The following is a 21,702-nucleotide window of genomic DNA, read 5'->3' on the forward strand; positions in this document are numbered from 1 at the left end:
TTAATACCGTAGGAAATTGAGATTGACGGTCGCATACCTATACACAGAATTACCTACATATTACATTATACTAAATGATTTGGGTCAATTTTCTCTGGGATGTTATTCGACGAGATGAATTATACATGTGGGGGGGGGGGGGGGGGAAGTACGGTGGGACAAAAATCTAGGGGGATGGTGCGGAACGAACGATGATAAAATCTCGTTTGGAAAAATAATAGGAAACTTGAAAGTTGAGAGAGGAAAATTGAATTTTCTACACATAAGTATACATGTATCCTCGCGCGGAAATTATTCATCTCGATTATTTCCATTAGATTGCAAGCGAACGGCGACGGCTCGCCATCTCACCCCTTTTTTTCCGATTCGTTCTTGTATTATTCAAAACCAACTGCAGCTGCTGCTGCTGCTGGTGCTGCTGCTGCTGCTGGTGCACCGAAGATGCAGAAATTTATTCCAACTTCGTTTTCGCGTCGCATTTATGGAGGCTTGTTTCACCCGATCTATGTACGTATGATAATCTTTCCGGAAGTTTCCATTGGATTGTAAAATAATATTGTTATAGAAGAGTAAAAAAAATGGAGAAAAAGAGTTGAGGAAAAAGTGAAAACACTTTAAAAGAATTCTAATTGCCGTTCGCGTCGTCGCGCCCATTGCAAAGTGCAAAGATTATAGCCGGTTATAATCACAATTGTTTTATACATTGTTGAGGATGAAGTAACGGTGCAGTTTCATTGATCAATTATAATTACATTTCTCCTCGCATTTCTCAGCACTGTAATAATGCACATATTACGAAGCTAACCGGTACAATATTATTCGCGATACCTTGACTTGAAATATCTTATGCATTTCTATATGCAGTTGTAAATATAACCTATGTAATTTACGCAGATAAACAAGGTTGCACCTTCATTGATATGCGTTTACATAAAGCAATAACCATTGAAGTGTGTAATTAAAAAAAGAACGAAAGAAGAAAAAAAAAGTAATAAAAAAAAAAAAAAAAAAAAGGGGAAAATATTTATTCGGTACAGGTACGCGCATATGCAAGCTTATGTACCCAATGTATTAACCATTCATATAATTAGACGATGCTAAAATGGGTTACGCAATTTTTTATCTGTATTTAATTTAATTTAATTTAATTTTTTTTTTTTTTTCAAATTTTTCACGGACGTCAGAATAGCCACGTAATTGCATATTCTCTTAACAAAATTTGTGTATGCAAAGATCTTGACGTAGGCGTTGTTCGATATCTTGATTGAAATGACTCATACGGATTTGATAGATTTTGATTTCTTCGAAAATGAATGAGAAAAAAAATTTTATAAGTAAATATGGAATGAATCGAGAAACAAATAGAGTCATTTTTTATTATTCCAAATGACGTGGATGGATTGAAAAAAAATCGACCGCTCCGCAGTAATCTTCTTCGTTTTTTTCCAACAAAAATTTTTTAGCGTTACCTAACTCCGTCGGACGGGTTGAAAAAGTAAGCATTTGTTCGCTTATAGACGTCGAGGAGATGCAACGAAAGAGAAAGGAACGTCGGACTCGACTCGAGATAGACCCGTGGAAGAAGGTATAAGTCCCTTTCGTGTGTTGGTCGCGAATCGTACAAGCGAGAATGGAGTGTAAAGTGTTGGTTCTTTCGGAGTCAGTTTATGAATAAAGTCAAGGTTTTCTGACGGCATCGCGCAACTCGCGGTACGATCTATTGCCTATAATAATAAATCCTATGAGAGATACACGACGAGCTGTGATATCCCATTCCGCGGTCCACCATTTTGATTAACTTACCTACGGACTTACACTTCGTACAAGTATTAACGCCTCTCATTATCGATACCATAACTATTTCCACGATCAATGAAATCTCGGTGGAAATTGGCGGCTCCGAAGTCGGAAAACTTTCAGGTCGTCGCCAGAGGTATAGAGTTTTCATTCGCATTGTCTCGATGTACTCTCGGGTATATTCTGATGTCAGGAACAAGGATCGCGCGAGTACAATGCTATTATAGTTATTATAAATATTCAAAGCTCGCGCTCATCATACACTCGAGCGCGTCCATCTCCTGGGCGGTCGCCATGCGGAATATCAATTTATCAATTTTCGATACGACGACGTAATATTCACTTATGCGAACGGTGGAGTTTCAGTCGAGGGTTTCGCAGAAATTTACTCATGGGCGTGCTCTGTGCACGATACCTATTACGCTTGCGAAGCGGATGACCGCTGAAGTTACGCCGCGCGTATGTCACTTTGCGTATGCAGTACATACGTCTAGCTGTGTCTACTTTTTTTTTCTATTTTCTTTTCTTTTTTATTTATTTTTTTTTCTGTCACACATTTCAACACCCGTACAAGTCCATGTGTGTATACCATAGATAATAAAAAAAAAAAAAAACGAGCGGATCGGGTTGGAAATGTTTGTAAATTCATTGTACCTAGCTATAAAGCATCTTGAAACGTGCGCGACGTACAGTGAAAATTGTCAAGTCAAATACTGCCTACGTGTACGTACGTCGGTATACGTGCGTCGCCGGTCATAACAAGCAAGCGCGATAATTTGCGAATTTGAGAAAGTCGATTATCGGATGTGCGTCTCGACGTATATAATATAAAACGCGTATTAGATGCGTAGATTTTGGTTCCCCCCCTATTCGACTGACTTGCTCGATTTTATTCATTCGTTTTCTTCGCGGATTTCAATTGGGCGGTTGCAGGTAGATTATGTGGATATGTGCACAGGTACGTATCGAAATATACGTAAATGCGAAGTGGAGGGGGGGGGGGGGGGGGGGCGAGGTTCGGTGCACTTGGGTCAGGAAAGTTCATTGGCTCTTTTCGAGGCGTTGCGTTCTATCGCGTAGGTTACGTTACGTTCCGTTCCGTTCTGTCTTTCTCCGTTTCGCCCCCCCGTCCCCCGTCCCCCCGCCCGTTCGCTCGACGAAATCCAACCCCGTTTCGCGTTTCGCGTATCCCAAAATAATGACGACGACGACGACCGTATTTTATTCTACCCACACCGGACCGCGTCGCGGTTGCACAACCCGCCAGTTTCGTTCTCCGGGTTGCAGCGATCGCTTCGTACATTGGGAACCCCCCCCACTCCGAGGCGTGATCCAAATTTCGCCATATTTGTACCTCGTCGTCGCAATTTCTCTCTCACTCCGATTGCAGTAGGTATCCGTCGAACGATTCGAGAGAAAAAAACGAAAAATGACGATAAGTTATCGTTACGCTCGTCTTTCTTCTTGTTGTTAATCGTGGACTACGAAGAACATTTTTTTCGACATTCCGTTGGTCCGTCAGTCGCGTCGTTAAGTTCACCCCACAGGCATCGAAATCTCCCGTTCTCTCTTCCTCCCATCTTCTTGTTTTGATCAACTTTTACCAAAAAAAAAAAAATAAATCAAATAATCGAAAAAAAGTACAAGATTAACGCGGCTAGAGCGTACCGCGCTATACTCGCAGTCGTTCGCTTCTAGTTCGCTTTTAGTTCTGCTTAGCGCTTAGGTCAAAAACCTTAGGAATGGCGGCCGATGACGCGCCTGTCTGTTACAGCACATTCACCAGCGAGGAAATGAGAAAGAATTACATCCTTGAATGTTATTATAATGTTGCGGATAATATCATTTGCGCCGCGGCGTGAATTATTATTTCACATATATTTCCGTCAAAATAATATGATGGAATTAGATGCAATTTCAACTAATCCTATATTCCTATAGTTTATCGAGAACGCGAAAAAAGAAACCGCAGTACAACTAGATTCGAGTCGATTGCACGTTCAAATAAAATTAGTTGAACGCGATAGAAAAAGAAAAAAAAAAAAAAAAAAAAAAAAAACGAAAAGAAAATACAGTTGTGGATAATTAATGTACGCGCATATATGCGGCGTTTCTACGTTCGACGATGCAAAAAAAAAAAAAAAACTAGTTTTCATACGTTTCAATGATTTTTTTTCTCTCTTTTTTCATCAACCCACGTCGCACCCGAATCGCCTTAATTTTTCTCAACTAAATAAGGTGACCGGTTGTTTCGATCATACGGATGATTTTTTCATGTTTCTGAAGCATATAAAATACATACTTATCTTGCGATTGGGTTACATTATCATCCGAAAACTGAATGACGTGTGTAAATTTTTTCAAAATTTTCGCCCAACGAGAAATCATTCGGTATAGCTCGTCCCGCGATGTAACGTCGAACGATCCGATTGGACGTTGTGATATCGCGCGGCGGCGACGCACGACTCAATAACAATGATAACAGTATTCATAATAACAACAACTATAAAAATATGGATCATAAACTCACGTGTGTGTTTTACCTCGCGACTTGTTGCGCATAGCTGATGAAAAATAACGATAATAATAAACAATAGAAACGGGAGGAGGAGAGGGGGAAATAAGGAAAAATAATTAATAACAAATGAGAAAGGAAAGGTTTGATGCGGGTGAATAAAAACAACAATTTATCGCGTCTATCGATTTTTCCGGTCTTGATTATCATTATTGTTGTTATATTTTTATTACTACAATAATCGTCGTCATTGGCGATTAGCATATGAAATGAATCGCAATCCGAGTGATTCAGTTTTAGAAAGCTATTTTTTTTTAAATTTTTAACATCGAAAATTCGGACCGATTCAACAATTTTTTAGCACTATATCCTACGGAGATGATACACCGTCGGAGGACTCGGTCTTCTCGGATCTAAATCGAATCCGATTCACGCAGCGCGTCATATATTTCTATTGATTATGCTATACGTATTGTGTGTGTAGTAAAAAATCGCGTGCTCGACCTTCAAATTTTTATCCACACGTGCCGGTTCGCTGAAATTTCGCATTCCGATTCGAATCTTCGAATACCGCCGCCACTCCACTTGTACGTGTGTATTCGCCTATATCTTATGTACACGGGCTTATGTAGTAAATACCCATATGTTTATTTACACCGGTTGTACATATGTGTGTTTATATGTTTAGATCATTCACCGTATTATCATATACACGTGTGCGACAGTGTCGCGTGAAGTATACGTGCGCACTAGTAGATGTGGTATCATAAATCTTATCCCGATCTGAATTTTCAAAATTTCGCGTTGTTCAAGGCCAAATGTATTTAAATTATACCGTCAAAAGTTCGTTTCGCACATAGTATGTATATGTATAATACATAACATACGTATGAATATACCACGTTCCCGTAATCTATGTATATGAATATGATATTACAATACACTTACACTTTCCACCGCGAATGGAACGCCCCAATTTCAAGGCCATTCATCCGAAACGCTACGCGAAAAACGACGGCTGACATTATAATTTGCGGCACCTAAATTTGAATCTTTTATTTCTGGGTTTTCGTATTTTACGATTTTTCCAAATACATGTCCCTGTAGATTATGTACATCGAGTCCGGGTAGGTGTAAATAAATGTATATTTAAAAGAAATCAATGCCATTTGCCGGCTGCCTATATATTCTTTTTGTTTCTCTTAATTTTAAAAAAACGTACGTACGTATATCTATAATAAAATTCAAGGATCGAAATAATAATTTATATGTTTTCGGTGAAAGTATTTTTTTTCTCTTCAATATTTCATTTCAATTTTACATGCATTTTTCCGTTACCTCCGTAAGGAATGAAATTCGATATTTTTTCGGTTCCCGCACTGTATCCGAAAAATTCGCACATTTCGCATGTGCGCAAAAAATTGTACGTCAGTGGTGCAAGTGATTCGTTTTACGTACTCGTGACCCACCGATTCATGTGGTTGACAATTGTACATGGATATTTTTTTTTTGCTCTCACACGCACTGCACCTATAATTCCTCATATCTATTCGTAACGGTTCACCGCAAATAGTCCACTAACTGACTAACCGATAAAATATACGTTTCCTATCAAATTACATTATTCACTTGACTCGTCATTGTTTAACTATTGAAAAAAGAGCAATGAAAAAAAATGCAATTAAACTTGTTTTGCACCTCATAACGATATGAACAGTGCAGCAAATGTTTCGCGTTATATCAGTATACTGTACGTGCGCGGATTGTTATACGAATGACGCAATTTTTCATGCACATACACCATACACCGTATCGCACGACGTACATACCCTACCGCAATATTTACATCATCAGCTGTGCGCTGAAACTATATAGTTATTTTTCCGCAATAAGTATATATCTGGAAGGTCTGTCGGTGTTTTATGCTCCAGGATCTTTTTTCAAATTATATTTACGTTTTTATTTCCACGCATTTGAAATTGGATTTTCACTTTTGGATGTTCGAAAAAGTACCGCAATTTTCTTTTTGTCTCCTGCAACTACGAACGATTAGCAGGTTGCTGTGTTTTTTTTTTTGAAAAAAATCGACTACCAGGTTCACAGAGGTCTAATTGTAAGGAACATCTGCAGCGCTGTTTGATCCGCTCGTAACGTATTTGATCAACTGATAAAATTCGCTACGCGCGGATCATCCGTTGATTACTTGCGTCCGATAACACGATCTATCATAACGCATATCTAACGCACCTGCAAAATTCCTTTCTCCCATTCGTAGTCTATGACTACATCAGTTTCGACGCTTCCAAGGACCTCATAATTCCGTTGCAGATCAACAACATTTTTGTAATTACTCATCTTTCGTTTTTATGGAAAAAATGAAACTGAACTCGATTATCTCTCGTCCAAATAAATCGAATCTTTCATTTTTCTTGTTTCTTAGCCGCATACTCATGCGCATTTCCCCAATAATTATCGATGAGTACGTCGTGATGTAACGTAAGGTATCCGTATGTGTGTGCAACGTGGGATACTTTTATCGATATGATTGAAGAAATATATAACGATAAAATATATGATTCGATTTCAGCAGGCTATGTTATCGGTTTTAACAGGCTCGTGATCACGATATCGCGACTACTTTGAGACACGTGACTCATAAATGCGACTTATACATATGTAACTATATTTTTAACTATAATTCATTATAACAATATTATCACATGCGAGTTGATTTTTCGTATAGGTACAGGTATGTTATACTAGGTATAGGTAACTATACGGTGTAATACAAGCGCGTTTTTACACCTGGGACATCATTGGAAAGATAACAACGTTATTATCATCATCAATGCGTATCCCCTTATATTATGTGCTACTGCCACGGAATATACGAGATCGTAACACGTACATATATACCTGTACATTCACGTATATGTACAACTTGATAATACATGCGACCATTTTTTTTTTCTCATTCTTTTCCATACATAAAAAGGAAAAAATAGAACGAGCCCAACGGAGCGATCTCGTCGGTGGGGGATTCCACGTCAAACGGGCCACTTTTTCCAAAATATTTTCGGAACTTGATGAAACTTTTTCGACATCTTGAGAGATCTCGGAATCCATGCACTTTCCACCTTCGGATTCTCTAGATTTTTGAGCCAAAAAAAAAAGTATTTTTAAGATCGATTGTACGACGCTTTTCTAATGTATTTCGACCTCGGGAACACGAATCCGTCGACTAAAATGAGCTGCGAATTTTTCCCATTAAGATATCCTTGATTTTCCACTTTTTGGATCCATAAATTGGTGATAACTCGTTGAATATTATAGATGGATCAATTAGGCTTGCGGATTCGGATTCCTGAGATCAAAATACATAAGAATAACATATAGAACCCGATTAAAAAAAATGTCGATTTTTGACCCCAAAATCGAAAAAACTCCAAGGGGTACCCCTTTGGATTTTTTCAATTTTTGGCCAAAATTTTTTATTTTTTAAAATCAATCGTAGGGCACTTTTCTTACGTATTTTGACCTCGGGAACACGAATCCGTTGAGCAAAATGAGCTACGAATTTTTCCCATCGAGATATCTCAATTTTTCTGCCCCAAAAAGCGAGAAATTCGCGATAACTCGAATAATTTTATAGATAGATCAATTTTACTTGCGAATTCGTATTCCTGAGACCAAAATACGTAAGAATAGCATATAAAATAGAATATTTTTTTTTGACCCAAAATCGACAAAATTCCAAGGGGTACCCCTTTGGATTTTTGCGATTTTTGGGCCAAAAATGAAGTATTTTTAAAATCGATCGTATGAAGCTTTTTTAATGTATTTTGACCTCAGGAACTCGAATCCGTCGACTAAATTGAGCTACGAATTTCTCCTATCGAGATATCTTTGATTTTTCACTTTTTGGATCCAAAAATTGGCGATAACTCGATCAATTTAGTTTCCAGATTCGGATTCCTGGGATCAATAAAATAAGAATACTATAGGAAACTCAATAAAAAAAATATTGAGATAAATGTAATCGATCATCAATAATTGGTATGCGTACCCGAAATTGGTAACTGATAAGTAATCGATTGTCTAAAATTGTCATCAAAACAACAACATCACGAGAAGCAATAACAATATATAAGAACCAGTTAGTTGGAATACGTTTAATTAACTGATGTATGATCTTATCCGGGTGGTATTATATTTATCTGCGTGAAGCGTAGTGGGAATCATTTATAAATCAAACTTCAGAGTTGTTATTTGTCTCCCTTCTCTCGATTGCTACTCACTTGATTTCTAATCGTTGAAATTAGATGAAAATCTCCCAGACTCTCGCGAAAAATCTTGAAATTATATTGTATAGTTATCTTTCATGTATCCTTGATTATGTAGATTGATTGTGCGGATTAGTCTGAAAAGTTATCGCCTGATACGATTTCGTAATCATCTAGAGGAAATATATATATAACAACAAATTTAATTACACGTATGTAGACGATAATCGACATCATCTGATTGTTCGCAATAATATTCGTTCGCATCATTTTTGCATAACACAAACTTTCCATCAGTCTGAAGAGAAAAAAACATTGCATGCGATCAAAATTGATTTTTTTTCAAATCCTAATTCTGAATAATTTTCAGGAGGAAGATGTGTCATTTTCGGATGAAAAAAACGAGGAGGAATCGGAGATGGCTGATAGCGGAATCGGCACTTCCACATCCTCGTCACCTGCAGGTAGAAAAAAATCAAATTTTCATACAAAATTTTCAAAATTCTTCGGAGGGATGATAATTCGCGGTATTTGAAAAATCGGCAGCGCTTTTGCAGGGGGGCCGATTCGCGATTCGCGTCATCGGCGTAATTTATAAATCGAACGAATATCGATATACGATTGATTTGCATGAAATTATAATAGAAAACATCCGTGAATACTTTTGGCGCACTTTTATTACAGTACCTACCTACATGCTATCGCCCGGTGATTCATCGTCGATTTAGGCGATCGACGTAAGCAAAGTTTCACCAAACCACAAACTCGCCCCGCGATTTCAAATACAACATACCTACATTCACTCATACTAGTGTACAGGTGCTTTTTAAACATCACCTGATACCTCGCCTCCCTTCACCTAAGTCGAACCAGCTAACGGCTAACCGCTGCAGCAACGTCCACGCAACTTGATTTGGGTTAAGAATGTGTTTTCGCGTGACGAGGGTCGATGACCACTTTAAAGTTTCTAAGCGCTAATCGCAATGTGTTTACAAAACAGCCGATGCAAAACGTGATCGAGACATTCACCTATGTTGTGATTCCGAATCGGAATCCCTCAATGGGATGGGCGGGCGGGCGGGATCGGATCGATCGATTACGGGACATTAATTGTTTATAATTTTATAGCAGAAAAACACGCCTAACGTGTTTATTAGATTTTTTTGGTTATTTATTTTTTCTCTCCTATTCGTATTTATTGAATAGAAAATATTCACGTACGACTAGCGAAAACCCGAAAAAATGGCCTGACCAAATTACCTGCATCGTTTTTTTTTTTTTAATACGTATTTCTTCATTTCGGTAAGGTCAGTTTTTCATACCATGTTCCCATGTAGGTATCGTCCACGTGCATTGCAATTTAAAAATCAAGATGCGTCGTTTCATTTTCTTTGGGCAATTCATTTGATTTGTATACTTGTTTTTCAATTTCACACCGGCAATCGATTGAAGACGATCATCTTCATTTTATAGAGGCAAATTTTGGTCTTACGTAATTTGCGACAGAATTGCACGATTCTGGTTCCTGATTTTTTTAACTTTTAAGCTTAAGTATGAATCTATAGGTGATACAAAGATGACGCAATTAACCACCAAACGATCACCGCTGTGCGGATAATTTGAAACGAGTTTGTAGTTTGTTTTTTTGCTATCCCATCTTGTCTACGTCTCTAGGCCGGAAACGTTAAAGTTATTCCGCCTTTTTTTCTGTTTTAATATAAAAAAAAAAAACGTGAAAATAATTTCGATTGAAATACCTAATGTTGTTGTTCGTATGATGTTACAATCTTTTATATCTGATAACGATGAAAGGGATCTGCAGAATGTGGTTCGCGCAGAAAATTTGACCTTGCGCGACATTCCGGACGAAGGAAACCGCAATTGATCCTTCGCAGAGTTTAAACTCATGCACGTCCAATTTATCGTAGTATTTCACAGTGCACGGAGTGGTGGTATTTTTAAATGGTTTTGTTTTCCCTTTTTCGCGTTATCTTGTTTTCTCTTATTTTGCGATCGACGAATTAACGCGGAGTTAACTGGAACCCGTTTTTTTTACGAACCTGCGAAATTAATTAGAGAAAAAAAAAAAACAGAAAGGAAGTTAGAAACAAATTTATCTACACGTATGCGTATCAATGAAAAGTTGTAACACATCACACCACCGGATCATACCATACGCAACTGTACGCGTTATACGTTGCGAATTTCGCATGATTCATATTACATATATTACAACTCTTGTATACTGCGTGGCATTTGTTAACCAATAGAAAAACAACATACGTAAATATAGGTATATATTACACACTCAACTGACTAAGCAACGGCAAAGGCCGTTAGAAAACTTCGCACATCGAAGCTGTACGTACAATTTGCAATATAATGTGGCATTTTCATGCACGCGTAGGTATTTATTTTGAAAAAAAATCACGATGTAGAACTTGAATTCGCGGTTGAAAATTTGATTGTGAGTGCGAGGATCGTATCGACCTTGATTTTCGCGACTTCGACGATCTAAATGAAAATTACGAAAGACAAATCACTCGGAGGTACCTGAGGAGGATCAAATCCCGCAGGTGGAATCGAGCCGCCATGCCCTACGGATCGTCGTCACGAAGCGCACATGAGCATTAAAAATAACACGTAAAACTTGGAACGGTGTAAAGATTTTGCGAATATATATATGTAATTATTGTACAGCCGGCGGTGTCATCGACGTGTATGAATAGATCTATAGAATCGAGGGAATGACGTTGTACGTGGGGGGTTTGTTCGCGAGTGACTCTAGTCGCGGTCGTTCAATTTCCTCCCTACTCGGTTCGTCACAACTGCCACACAAGTAGCATACTTGAACGGCTGCAACGCCGGCATGTTGCACCACTTGCAGCAGCAGCAGCAGCAGCAGCAGCTACATCAGCGTCTAGAACACTCGATCATCGGCGTAACTCCGAAGGGATTTAAAATTTTTCAACGTTCCTAATTATCCGCTTACGTAATTATTATTCGTGGTTTTTTTTTTGTTTTTCTCTAATTCGTCTGTTTGATTAACTCGTACGTTTTTCTCTATCTTTCCCAAACTCGCGTGGCCTGGATTCAAAATTATGACGATGCTAATAACAATAACAACGATAATGATAGTAACAATATTTATCTATACACTCATGAGAACGACCGATTGCTTTAGATTATTGTTTCCGGATAGGTGAGGATATGGAGCATATACGGACAGTCCAAACTTCGATTAATTTTGAGTCGAGTGCGTTACGCAATTTATACTTCGTCTGTTTTTCAATTAAAACCGCGGCTTTATTATCTTCTATTTGCGATTGACAAATATTTTCCTCCGGTATACACGGTAATCACGTCGTATACCTATGTACACCTAGATAGATGTGTATATGCTTGCACCCATGAAGTGCCTGTAGTGATTTTACGGTGACGCTAAACTATACGAATGAAATAAATTTTTCCATATCTCGTGACTTAATTGTTCAATTTTCAATTTCGTAAAGGATTTATCGCGTGACGTTCCACTTCGGCCGGATCGATCCGCACGCGAAATATACTTAGCACTCGAGGAGATAAACGGTGACATTTATACCTGCAAATACGATCATTGTTCCTTTGTTCGATTTAAATAATCGGTCGGGTGAAAAATCATTGGCAATTATTTGGCCCGATACGAAATTCAATGGAACACGTACGACGATATAAATATCTGGGTAATTATGTATATACGCGAACATGGATAATCAGCGAAAACAATAATAAGAAAAAATAAAATAGCGATAAGGATTATCTCATAGCTTATGAAATTTTCAACCGTATTTCGTTGACTTTTGAAAAGACGTCCTTATTCTCCTGACGTTCGTGTTATATTATTTCTGCTGCGCAGTTAAATAATTAATTCTTTCACGTATAATCTTTAGATTAGAAGTATATCTTTTGGCGAGTTGGAAATGAGCCTTGAAAGCCTTTCGAGACGTTTGAGAATATTACTATAATTCACGTTTATCTTCTCGGATGTTCAACTCGTATCGTTGCAGATTAAAAGAAAGATGAAAAAAAAAAAATGATCCAGAGAACTAAGACGTCTTGAATCTATTTTTCTTCACTATCGCCTCCCTGAGTCCTAGATTTTTTCCCCCATTCGGGGGAACGTCTTCGAGCAATTGTCGCTGGTTTACCGTACACATCGTAAATCTTTATCGAAATAATTCAAACGGAGAATGATCAATTCCCGGGCGTACGAGATCGATGTGATCTTTTATAAATCCCTTCAATCGGATTATTCAACTATAAAGTAGTGTTCCGTGGATACTTTGAGAGGCCCGTTTTTCTTTCTCTCTGGGTTCGTAACCTTTAACAGAACGAATTTAAAATTTTAATTTTCCACCATGTCAAATTCTGAATCCAGAGATTGTGAAACTTACACACGTACGAATCTATGTATATAGACGGCATATTTTAAATCGCAACTATTTGTATACCTGAACAGGAACGAACCAATGAATGAATCAATGAATGACCCTTCGATTTTGGGACTACAAATTGATGATGAATTAATCCGTCGAATTTGTTGCCTCGTCATTGACCACGTATTTGTGGCAGACGATTCAATTAAGTGATGTTCCAATTATCACGCGGCAATCGTTTATCGGAAATTCAAAGCAGATCTGAAACAAATGTACTATACAATTCACTGCCTCCGGTAGGTATATACTGTTGATACGTACAATTGAACAAAAAAGCACCGGGCCCGGTTGTTTTCCAGCTATTGGAAAGCAGACGAACTCAAGAGGAGTCCGATATACGGAAAAGGACGATGAAAAGGGTACCTGACCCTCAGCTTTGGGCGAACCGGTCGGCTCAACCGTTCTCTGGTTTCAAAACGTCCCTCTCGGTTCTAAATTTTTTTAACGACGAGCGACGCAAAGTTGATGGCTGACTCTCTTCTGATTTTTACTTTTCTAACCGATAGGGTTTGCTACAAATGAATTTCGACAATTGAACGTAGGTTTTTGGTAATCTACGGCAGAAAATTTGACGGTCGTAGCGTCAGCGTCAGGGCGAGAAGGAAATGAAAAAAAATCTATACGCGACAACAACGATATCCTATTTCATTTATCGTCAGCTAAATTTCTGCTAGAGTAAACATCGCCGTCATTATCATTAGACGTACATACATGCGACGATTTCACCTTGTGGAAAATAATAATTGTTGCAAACGCAGTATGAGCGTCAGCAAACCGAGCTTTTTCGGAACGGCCTTTTGCATTCTTCAATTCTTGGCCGCCGCGCTGCATGGGCGTGGAATTTTTTTTGAAAAATTAGTTTGGCTTGTCTATTCTGCACTGCGTCGTATCAAGAGGCCGACCCACGTCCCACGGCCTATTCCTATGTAGAATGTAATATATAAACGCGGTATTATCTGCCCACACATGTACGTACCTATAATATACGTACATATAAAATCATCGTTCATTCTCGAAGCACGATCGTCGTCATAGACGATCGTCGGACGAGCCGTGAAACTACGAGGGGCCTTCGGATAGTTAGTAGTAGTAGTAGTAGTAGTAGTAGTATAAATATAAGTAATAGTAGTGGTGTCGTTTCTGAAGAGAGCTGTTTGTAAACTTCACAAGCTCCGGAGAGACTGGCTCTGGCCTACGTGGCGTAGTGCGTGCGCAGCCGACTTCCAAATCGAAATGCCACGCGTTTCATTGCTAGTTGCGACTAGAAATTTGAGGGGGTAATATTCTGTAGCTAATTGTAAGTGAAGCAGGGCCCCTAAAAAGACGTGCAATCTCCGCGATGATTCCAAATTTCCGCGACACGCCGATCACGTTCGATCTCCGATCTCGGATGTTGGAAAATTGATTGAAAAACTTTTTTCCGTCACGTGACAGACCTCTTTTGAATAGGATCGCAGATCGAGAATTCTCGATAAATGATCTCTTTCGAGCGCACAACTTTTTGAGATGATTGCAACGATTTTTTAACAAACCAATTGGTTACCACGTCGTACATGTATAGATATAGCGTAACACCGTGTGACGAAGGTGCTCAACCACCGTTGAGAGAACTGAGTTTTTTAGGTTTCTCAATCGGCTTTTTATCGGCGTAAAAGTATAGCGTAGAGATCGGGAGAACGTGATAAATTATTATTTAAGCACTTATTTCATCCGGTAATTTTCATTTATTATTTTTTCTCGCACACTCCACGCTGGATACGAAATACGAATAACTTTCAGTCCATTGACCTGGCAATATTTAGCATTCGGATAATATTGCAATATCTTTTGCACGACTACTTATTACCGAACTATCTTTCTGTGTATATTTTCACTCAACTCCAGATATTGAGAGTCACAGGGACTGGAACAACGATCGATGGAACTGGGTGTCTTACCAAAGTTCCAGAAAATTCTCCGAGGACTTGTCCAACGACAACCAGTTCAATATCATACTTATACATATGATCCTGCACGAGACGTGCACCACCGATGGCAGGAAGGACGTGGGTTTCGAGAGAATAATAATAGATGTTAGGTAGTCGGCAGGACTATTCCGTCGTTGAAATTTTTCAACGGTCACAAGACCCATCTGCATTTAAACCAACGTATACATTAATGTCAGCCGGTAAGTTGTTCGGCAAAAATTTCCATCGCACAGATGATCGAATGAGAAAGAATAAAAGAAAATTAACAAATAAATGACGTCACGAAAAGTAAATTAATCGAAAATAGTAATAAAACAAAATGAAGAAATCCTGTTTTCCTATACCGGTTATTCGCCCATCGGTCGAAAGGAATATTCGACAAAGTAGATGATAGAGAAAATTCTTCAAGAGATACATGCATGGTAATTATTCGATGCGAAAACCATTTGCGCATACGACATAACGGAATAGAAAAAACATGAAAACCCGCGTCGTTTCAAACCTTCGATAGAGAAAATTTCTGACCGTGTATAGAACATCGTTGCGTGTATGGACATGAAAAAAAAAAAAAACCAAACACATTGGAACACCCTATATGAAGAATTTCATGCGACAGTCACACTTGCGCAAACCTACGTGCATTTCAGCTTCCTCTTCCCTCTTTTACAAAAATAAAAAAGAAAAAAATAACAAACATATAGCGTATAGAAGAAAAGTTACAATGGAGGGGAAAAGGTGACGATGGAAACCGAATAGAACGATCTTGTTCGTCTATTAATATTCCAAATGAAAGACGCTCTCACGCTTGGTAATTATTACAGTTTACTCAGAAATCAAGAGAATTAGAGAATGATATGTAATCCGTTTAAATTTGGACCATGAAAAGGAAGGAGCCGCGTTCTGAGAACCTCGACATGTGTCTACGTGACGCAAGTGAACTGTGAGTTGCAGAGGGCGTCCGTGATTATGAGAGGAGGGGATCAAAAGAGGGGAAGCTGGCGATGTGGTGGGGGTAATCCTGGGGGTTAGTAGACGAGCGGCCATCTTGACGAAGCTAGTCGGAAACCAGCTGCCGAGCAGTGAGGGAAGGTGAACGAGAGAAGATCCGATGTGCTAGCCGAAGGAATTTTTGCGCTTCCGAGCCAAATTGCCGCTAAGTGCGAGAGGCTGAGTGATAGCGACAACGAATACCACAGGGTTTCGATATTCAAACCGAAAGCCTATAACTTTTCGGAGGAAGAAGAAGGAAGGAGGAAAAATTTAAAGAAGCTGGTTACAGACAACCCCCAGCTCTTTTTTTTTCTTTTCGTCGGACAGTTTGTTGGAGCAGATCGTGAGCGAGGAGATAAAAAGGAAGGAGAATCGGACGAAACTGAGATTCGCCACCGCTGAGGATAGGAAATATATTCTGTAGAGCTGAGAGCTTCAGATTCAGCGAGAGATTTCAATAAAACCAATTACGAGAGGTGGAGAAAGAGAGAGATAGAAAGTGGTTTGGACGCCACCGAAATCTGATTTATAAAAATACGTTCGTGGGAGATAGAGAAAGAGAGAGAGAGAGAGTAGAAAAGAGGAAGTGCAGTGCCAAGTCTGTGATAGTATTTATTCAAAAGATTTAAATAACTAAAAAAAATATATAGTCGAAGAAGTAGAAGCGGAGAATAATTAAATAAAAAAAAAAATAAAAAAAATCACGCGAAGATTAGATAGGCTTTATATTTATTTATATCTGTGATACCATACTGATATATTATAAAAAAAAAAGAACTAATTTGTTAAAAAGGCAGTATATACATATATATACATACCTCTCTCCACGCAATACACCAAAATCATTTGCGTACAAAGAAACTTTGGACATCACTTGCTGTTTGTGACCACTCAAAAATTGGAGAAACTTAAACAAACTACATAAAAATCTATATATCAGTATCTAGTGGATAGGCGTTTTTTTGTAAATACGACTGACTCTTTTTTATAATAATTGATACCGGTGCGAGAACATTGAAAAAAGACTATAGACAAGAGGCACTTTCGTTAGTTAAGACCTTCGTCGAAAACGTTTGAGGGGGTAAAAGAAGATCGTCAAAACCGATTGGAGAAAATCAAATTGTACGAGTAAACCATCTCGCCAAAAATCAAATCGCAGCTGCTGAAGATGGTCGAGAAAATATTGGAAGAACGAGAGGACGAGCGGCAGGAGTCCGTCAGAGGTGAGATTCATAAAACAAAACCAAAAAAAAAAGAACAATAAAAACGATGACCAAATAATGTCAAAGATTATGTTATCAAAAATTCGGCTATACCCGGCATTGTTTTTGGGGCATCCATTTTAACCGGCACCGGTTCAAATTGTTGCCAAACAACGGGGGCATCGTGTTGTCTGTCTGTCTTTTTCTGCGAGCTTTTATTTTGGCTCTCCTACCTACGCGGGGTATGCTTGCGCGAACGTTTTTCTCTTCTTCTTTTCTTTTATTTTTTTACCACCCCTACTCAACACGACCTGTCCGAATACCGAAATATATTTTTGGATTATGTGGATTTTTTTTTCAACACTTTTTTTTCTTTGTCTCGTGTCACGTGTGGAGTTGAGAAAAATCATCCAATGTTATCATCATACTTTAGCACCACGCGATGAACGAATAGTGTGGGATGGGATACGAAAGTAGCCCGACTATACCTATGCGAGAATTATTGAAGAAGGAATCGATAAGATTAATTAAACCTTGGCAAAGTATAAAAGCTACGTGTCTTGATCCCATTGCACATATTGTCTCTGCTATGTATGTACCTCTATATGGATAATCACATCTGTTCAAACACACAAAGCAAGTTTCGACTCAAGTTAAAGTGACGAGGTATTTATATCTTGCATTCATTTGTGTACTTTTTTACACTCAAAGGTCGGCATTACCGTAGCAGTCTCGAGACTATCGAGAGATATGGAAAAAAGAAATACATACATGTATATGTATATCCACCGAGTGCGCTCACGATCCGTCATTCTACGGAAAACATACCTTTTCTCATTCTCCATTCGTATGAGACGACAAAGAGAAAAGAATGAAATAAATTATGAAAATATATACGTAACATACATTTGAATAACTTCGCGCTATCCAAATCGCGAATATTATTCGACTATTCTCGGTGGTAATTACGAGTAAAATTTCACAACTAGCCCGTTGGCAACGTCCTGTCTTTTGCTGCGGCTAGATATTATTTGGAGCAAATGTGGGTTAGTCGGTTTCTACCGGCTTGCTTGCTTGCTGCTTTGCTCGCTTGTTGGGTGTTCGTCGAACATCCGAGAGTCCGACGAACGAACGAAAGCTCGACGGTGCCACGAATACGAAGGACAAAGGGTCCCTCCTCCGTACCTATTGCGCAAGTCCCTGCGGCTTAAAGGGAGGACCCGGCTGTTCGTCGATGATGTTTTTAAAGCGGACAAAGGAAATACCTTGGGTGAAGAGAGTTCTTCCGAATACGAAACCCTGAAGACGGAATATATTCGGTTTTTTTCTCATTATTATTATACTCACGTATTTTTATCGTGGATCCACACGCAGGTGCGGAAGTTGAAATTTAAAGCTACTGTTACTTTTCGCACCTGCCGTGTAACGAATCGCGATATTCGTATGAGTATTTCTTTTTTTATCTTTCAATCCGTCGTCGTTTCCTTGGTCCAATTTTTATTCGCCTCTCAAATCGATTTGCCTCTTTCTCGTATCAATGAGAACATGTATATCGAAAGATTATTGAATTTGTCGAGCTCGTTAGAAACTCTTAAGATCTTGTTAAATACTCCTCGATTAACAAAAAAACTGAATCGCGTCTAAGAAAGAAACGTTTAATTAGTTCTACGATTAGTTGTAGTTCAACGTTATAGTTATATTCGCATTTATGTATAGAGAGTAAAATTCTCTGCACAGAGTCTCCTAGCGATCATACACATCGGGAAAACTTTCTATCCGCCGACTTCGCAAGATTCATCTATACCATATCCGAGACTCGAGTGGTCGATAGATCAAAAAAGAACAATGCAAAATAAGAAAGACAAAAACTTCGAAAAAAATGCCCACTCGCATCTCGTACATCACATTCGAGGTCTTCTTATCATACGGCGCACCTACATGTGATTTTTACTTAGCCTCATAGGTACGTATGGATATAATAAATACATAGACAAATATGTGTACATATATCGTACTGCGTATAAGAAATATTTCTATTTGATTATCACGCCGCAAAATTGCGCGCTCACTATCAGGATATCGTCAGATATATACTCGTAACTGACTTATAATATTTTAATATTGACTTACTGCCGACGGTCATTTTTTTTTCCAATGATTAAGTTGTCGTTGCGCTGCAGTCAGTAAGTAGTTCGTTCAACCTGCGGCTGCGAATTTCACGCGTGAAAAGAAACGTCATTGGATCATAAATTCCGCTATAAATTATACGTGATCGGTCATTCTTTTATTTCTGGCGTTAAAAGAGTTTCGCGAAAAATAAAAGTTGAAATTATCGTAAAAATGGTCCAAGCTACGGAACAAGATTGCAAGTTTAATAATATCACGTAGAACCAGATTTCAAAAATCCGTTCGCTCTTTCATCTCAATTCATTATAAACTCTGTTCATTAACTTTGTATTGTTACCATGAATTATTACTAGCGATTTCAAATTAGCCGGCGCTGATTAAATTTGTTTCGTATCGCGATGATCTGGATACAGATATACGGCGTGCGTTTGATTTTAAACGCGATTCCATTTAGCTGCTACTCGCTAGCGATGCCGAACCGCGCCACTGATTTTGCATCGGATAGACAGTAATAGAAGAAGAAAAAGGGGAAAAATAACAGCCCTCATGAACCGGATGGATAAGGTGTTCCCTTATCGTATGTGGAATTAATTAAAATGTATACCACATCGCTACCTATAGAGGCGTACGTGTATAGAGGTGTCTCAGCTGCTGTACGAGTGGCGAGAAAAGTAGCAAACAGCGCGATCGTTGGTTGCATGGGCTTCGTTTTCTGTGCCAGTCACTGAACTCTGACGATACTCGTACTGGTGCAGGCACTTCGTGATGATGCCCTGGCTGTCGCGATGCTCGCATGCTGTGTTCCTGGTGCAGATGCTGGTGGTTGTCGTCGTGGCACCCGAGAATCTTATACGAAAATAACACTCGCTTTAAATAAAATCTGATCGTGCAACGATGAAATCCAAGATATATCCCGGCAGCAGAGCAAGAAAGAGGAATTGAATAACGATGAAGAGAAAGAAGAGTAATTTAATTTGGGGGAGGGGGGAGGGAGGGGGAAGAAACGAATTTACACGAGTTCGAATCTCCTCGAATATCCGGTTCTTCATTTTCTCGACTTTCCTGACGAAATGTAAGGCGAAACTTGAGATTCGCAGTGACGGTCGGACGCTCGTACGGTCAGTCGTTGAAATGGTTATAAAAGATGCGGGGACAATGGTACGGGTTGGACGAGGTTTACAAGATGGCGTCTTGGGCCGCAGAGAGACGTATACAGTTAGTTATACCTATACCGAGACTGGTTGGCTGCCGTTCTCAATCCAACTATGTATAAGATTTCTCTTTAACCTACGCCTTACGCCCACAATATTTTGCTCCGAGATCCAACACCGGCGGCTTCGATAAATATCAACCGAAGCCCCTCAAAAATTTCTTGACGAATTATCGCAGCTCGGACTTTACAGTGCAGAATGTGGTGTTCGTCTCCTCCCATGCGTGTTAAAAATTACTTTGGAATAAAGAATGAGATGATAACGACGATAGAATAAAAAAAGAAGTAAACCGTAATTTACGAGGAGATGAGATTATTTTTGATATTTAGTTCAGAAAATATGAGAAGAGTTATTGATACCGAAGATATTTCCGAAGGGATAATGTTTGGAGGGAAGGTGTCTGATCTGTTGAAAGAAAATGAAAGATAAAAGTTCGAAATTTATTTTACCATCACGGAAGTCTGGAAATAAACTTGAGTTTAGTAATAAACGTATATATAAGAACGTGCGAAGGCGGCGATCATTGACTCGATCGCGATGCACTGTGCACTTTTGGAACACGAGGTTCCCAGTTTGGAAAGCAGCCGAAACCACGAGGTGTGAATTTGTCGAAGTTATAAGTTCGCGCAGAACAAAGTTTTGGAGATAAAAAAAAATCCTCCCTCCATATATTCGCGGTTCGCCTTTAGCCGCAGCATGATTCCGTAGAACGCGGAGACTCAGCCTCTCTATCTTTACAGAAGCGAAAAATAAAAGAAAAAAAGTGTAATCAACCTTCCTGCGCCCTACAATCTCTTTTGCGCGTTGCAATGACCATTGCAGACGCCGCCGTCGTAAGCCATTTGAATAATGATATCGGGCGATAAATGATTATGGTAATAATACCGACGATGATAATATTAGTGTTGAATATGTTACAAATTTTTTTTTTCCTCTTCCTTTTGATTCATGTGGTGTGCATACGTTCGATCATACGATCCTGTATACTTGGATTACTATTATATTACAACAGTTTATCGTCGATTGACGCGCGCAAAATATAAAGAGGGGAATTTAATGCTATTATTATGTATGCGTGTATATGCTAGATTAACGAGAATTTTCTATAAAAAGTTTATTAAACATCGAATGTAAC

The 21,702-nt window shown here is 38.8% G+C and overlaps 1 protein-coding gene and 1 long non-coding RNA gene across 6 annotated transcripts in view; one reads left to right on the forward strand and one right to left on the reverse strand.

Annotated features, from left to right (window-relative positions):
- LOC105684196 (MAP kinase-interacting serine/threonine-protein kinase 1) overlaps nt 1-21,702 on the forward strand; it is a 50,202-nt gene that overhangs the window by 17,887 nt on the left and 10,613 nt on the right. The window contains exons 1-2 of one of the 5 annotated variants that reach the window (XM_048649097.1): nt 427-507; nt 8,966-9,059. In XM_048649097.1, coding sequence (XP_048505054.1) covers nt 442-507; nt 8,966-9,059 — 160 coding nt within the window. In that variant the 5' untranslated portion in view covers nt 427-441. Of the gene's footprint in view, nt 1-426; nt 508-1,513; nt 1,586-2,722; nt 2,756-8,965; nt 9,060-16,074; nt 17,251-21,702 lie in introns of those variants that run through there. The other 4 variants (XM_020851293.2, XM_048649098.1, XM_012397368.4 and 1 more) reach the window with 4 other exon arrangements.
- Nucleotides 6,982-8,576, reverse strand: LOC105684197. The gene is made up of 2 exons (XR_007276730.1): nt 8,379-8,576; nt 6,982-7,460 (listed from the first exon to the last, which is right to left on the reverse strand). It is a non-coding gene; the product is annotated as an uncharacterized LOC105684197 (long non-coding RNA).

Source organism: Athalia rosae, chromosome 1 (genome assembly GCF_917208135.1).
Source record: "Athalia rosae chromosome 1, iyAthRosa1.1, whole genome shotgun sequence".
In the NCBI taxonomy this organism is placed as follows: domain Eukaryota; kingdom Metazoa; phylum Arthropoda; class Insecta; order Hymenoptera; family Athaliidae; genus Athalia; species Athalia rosae.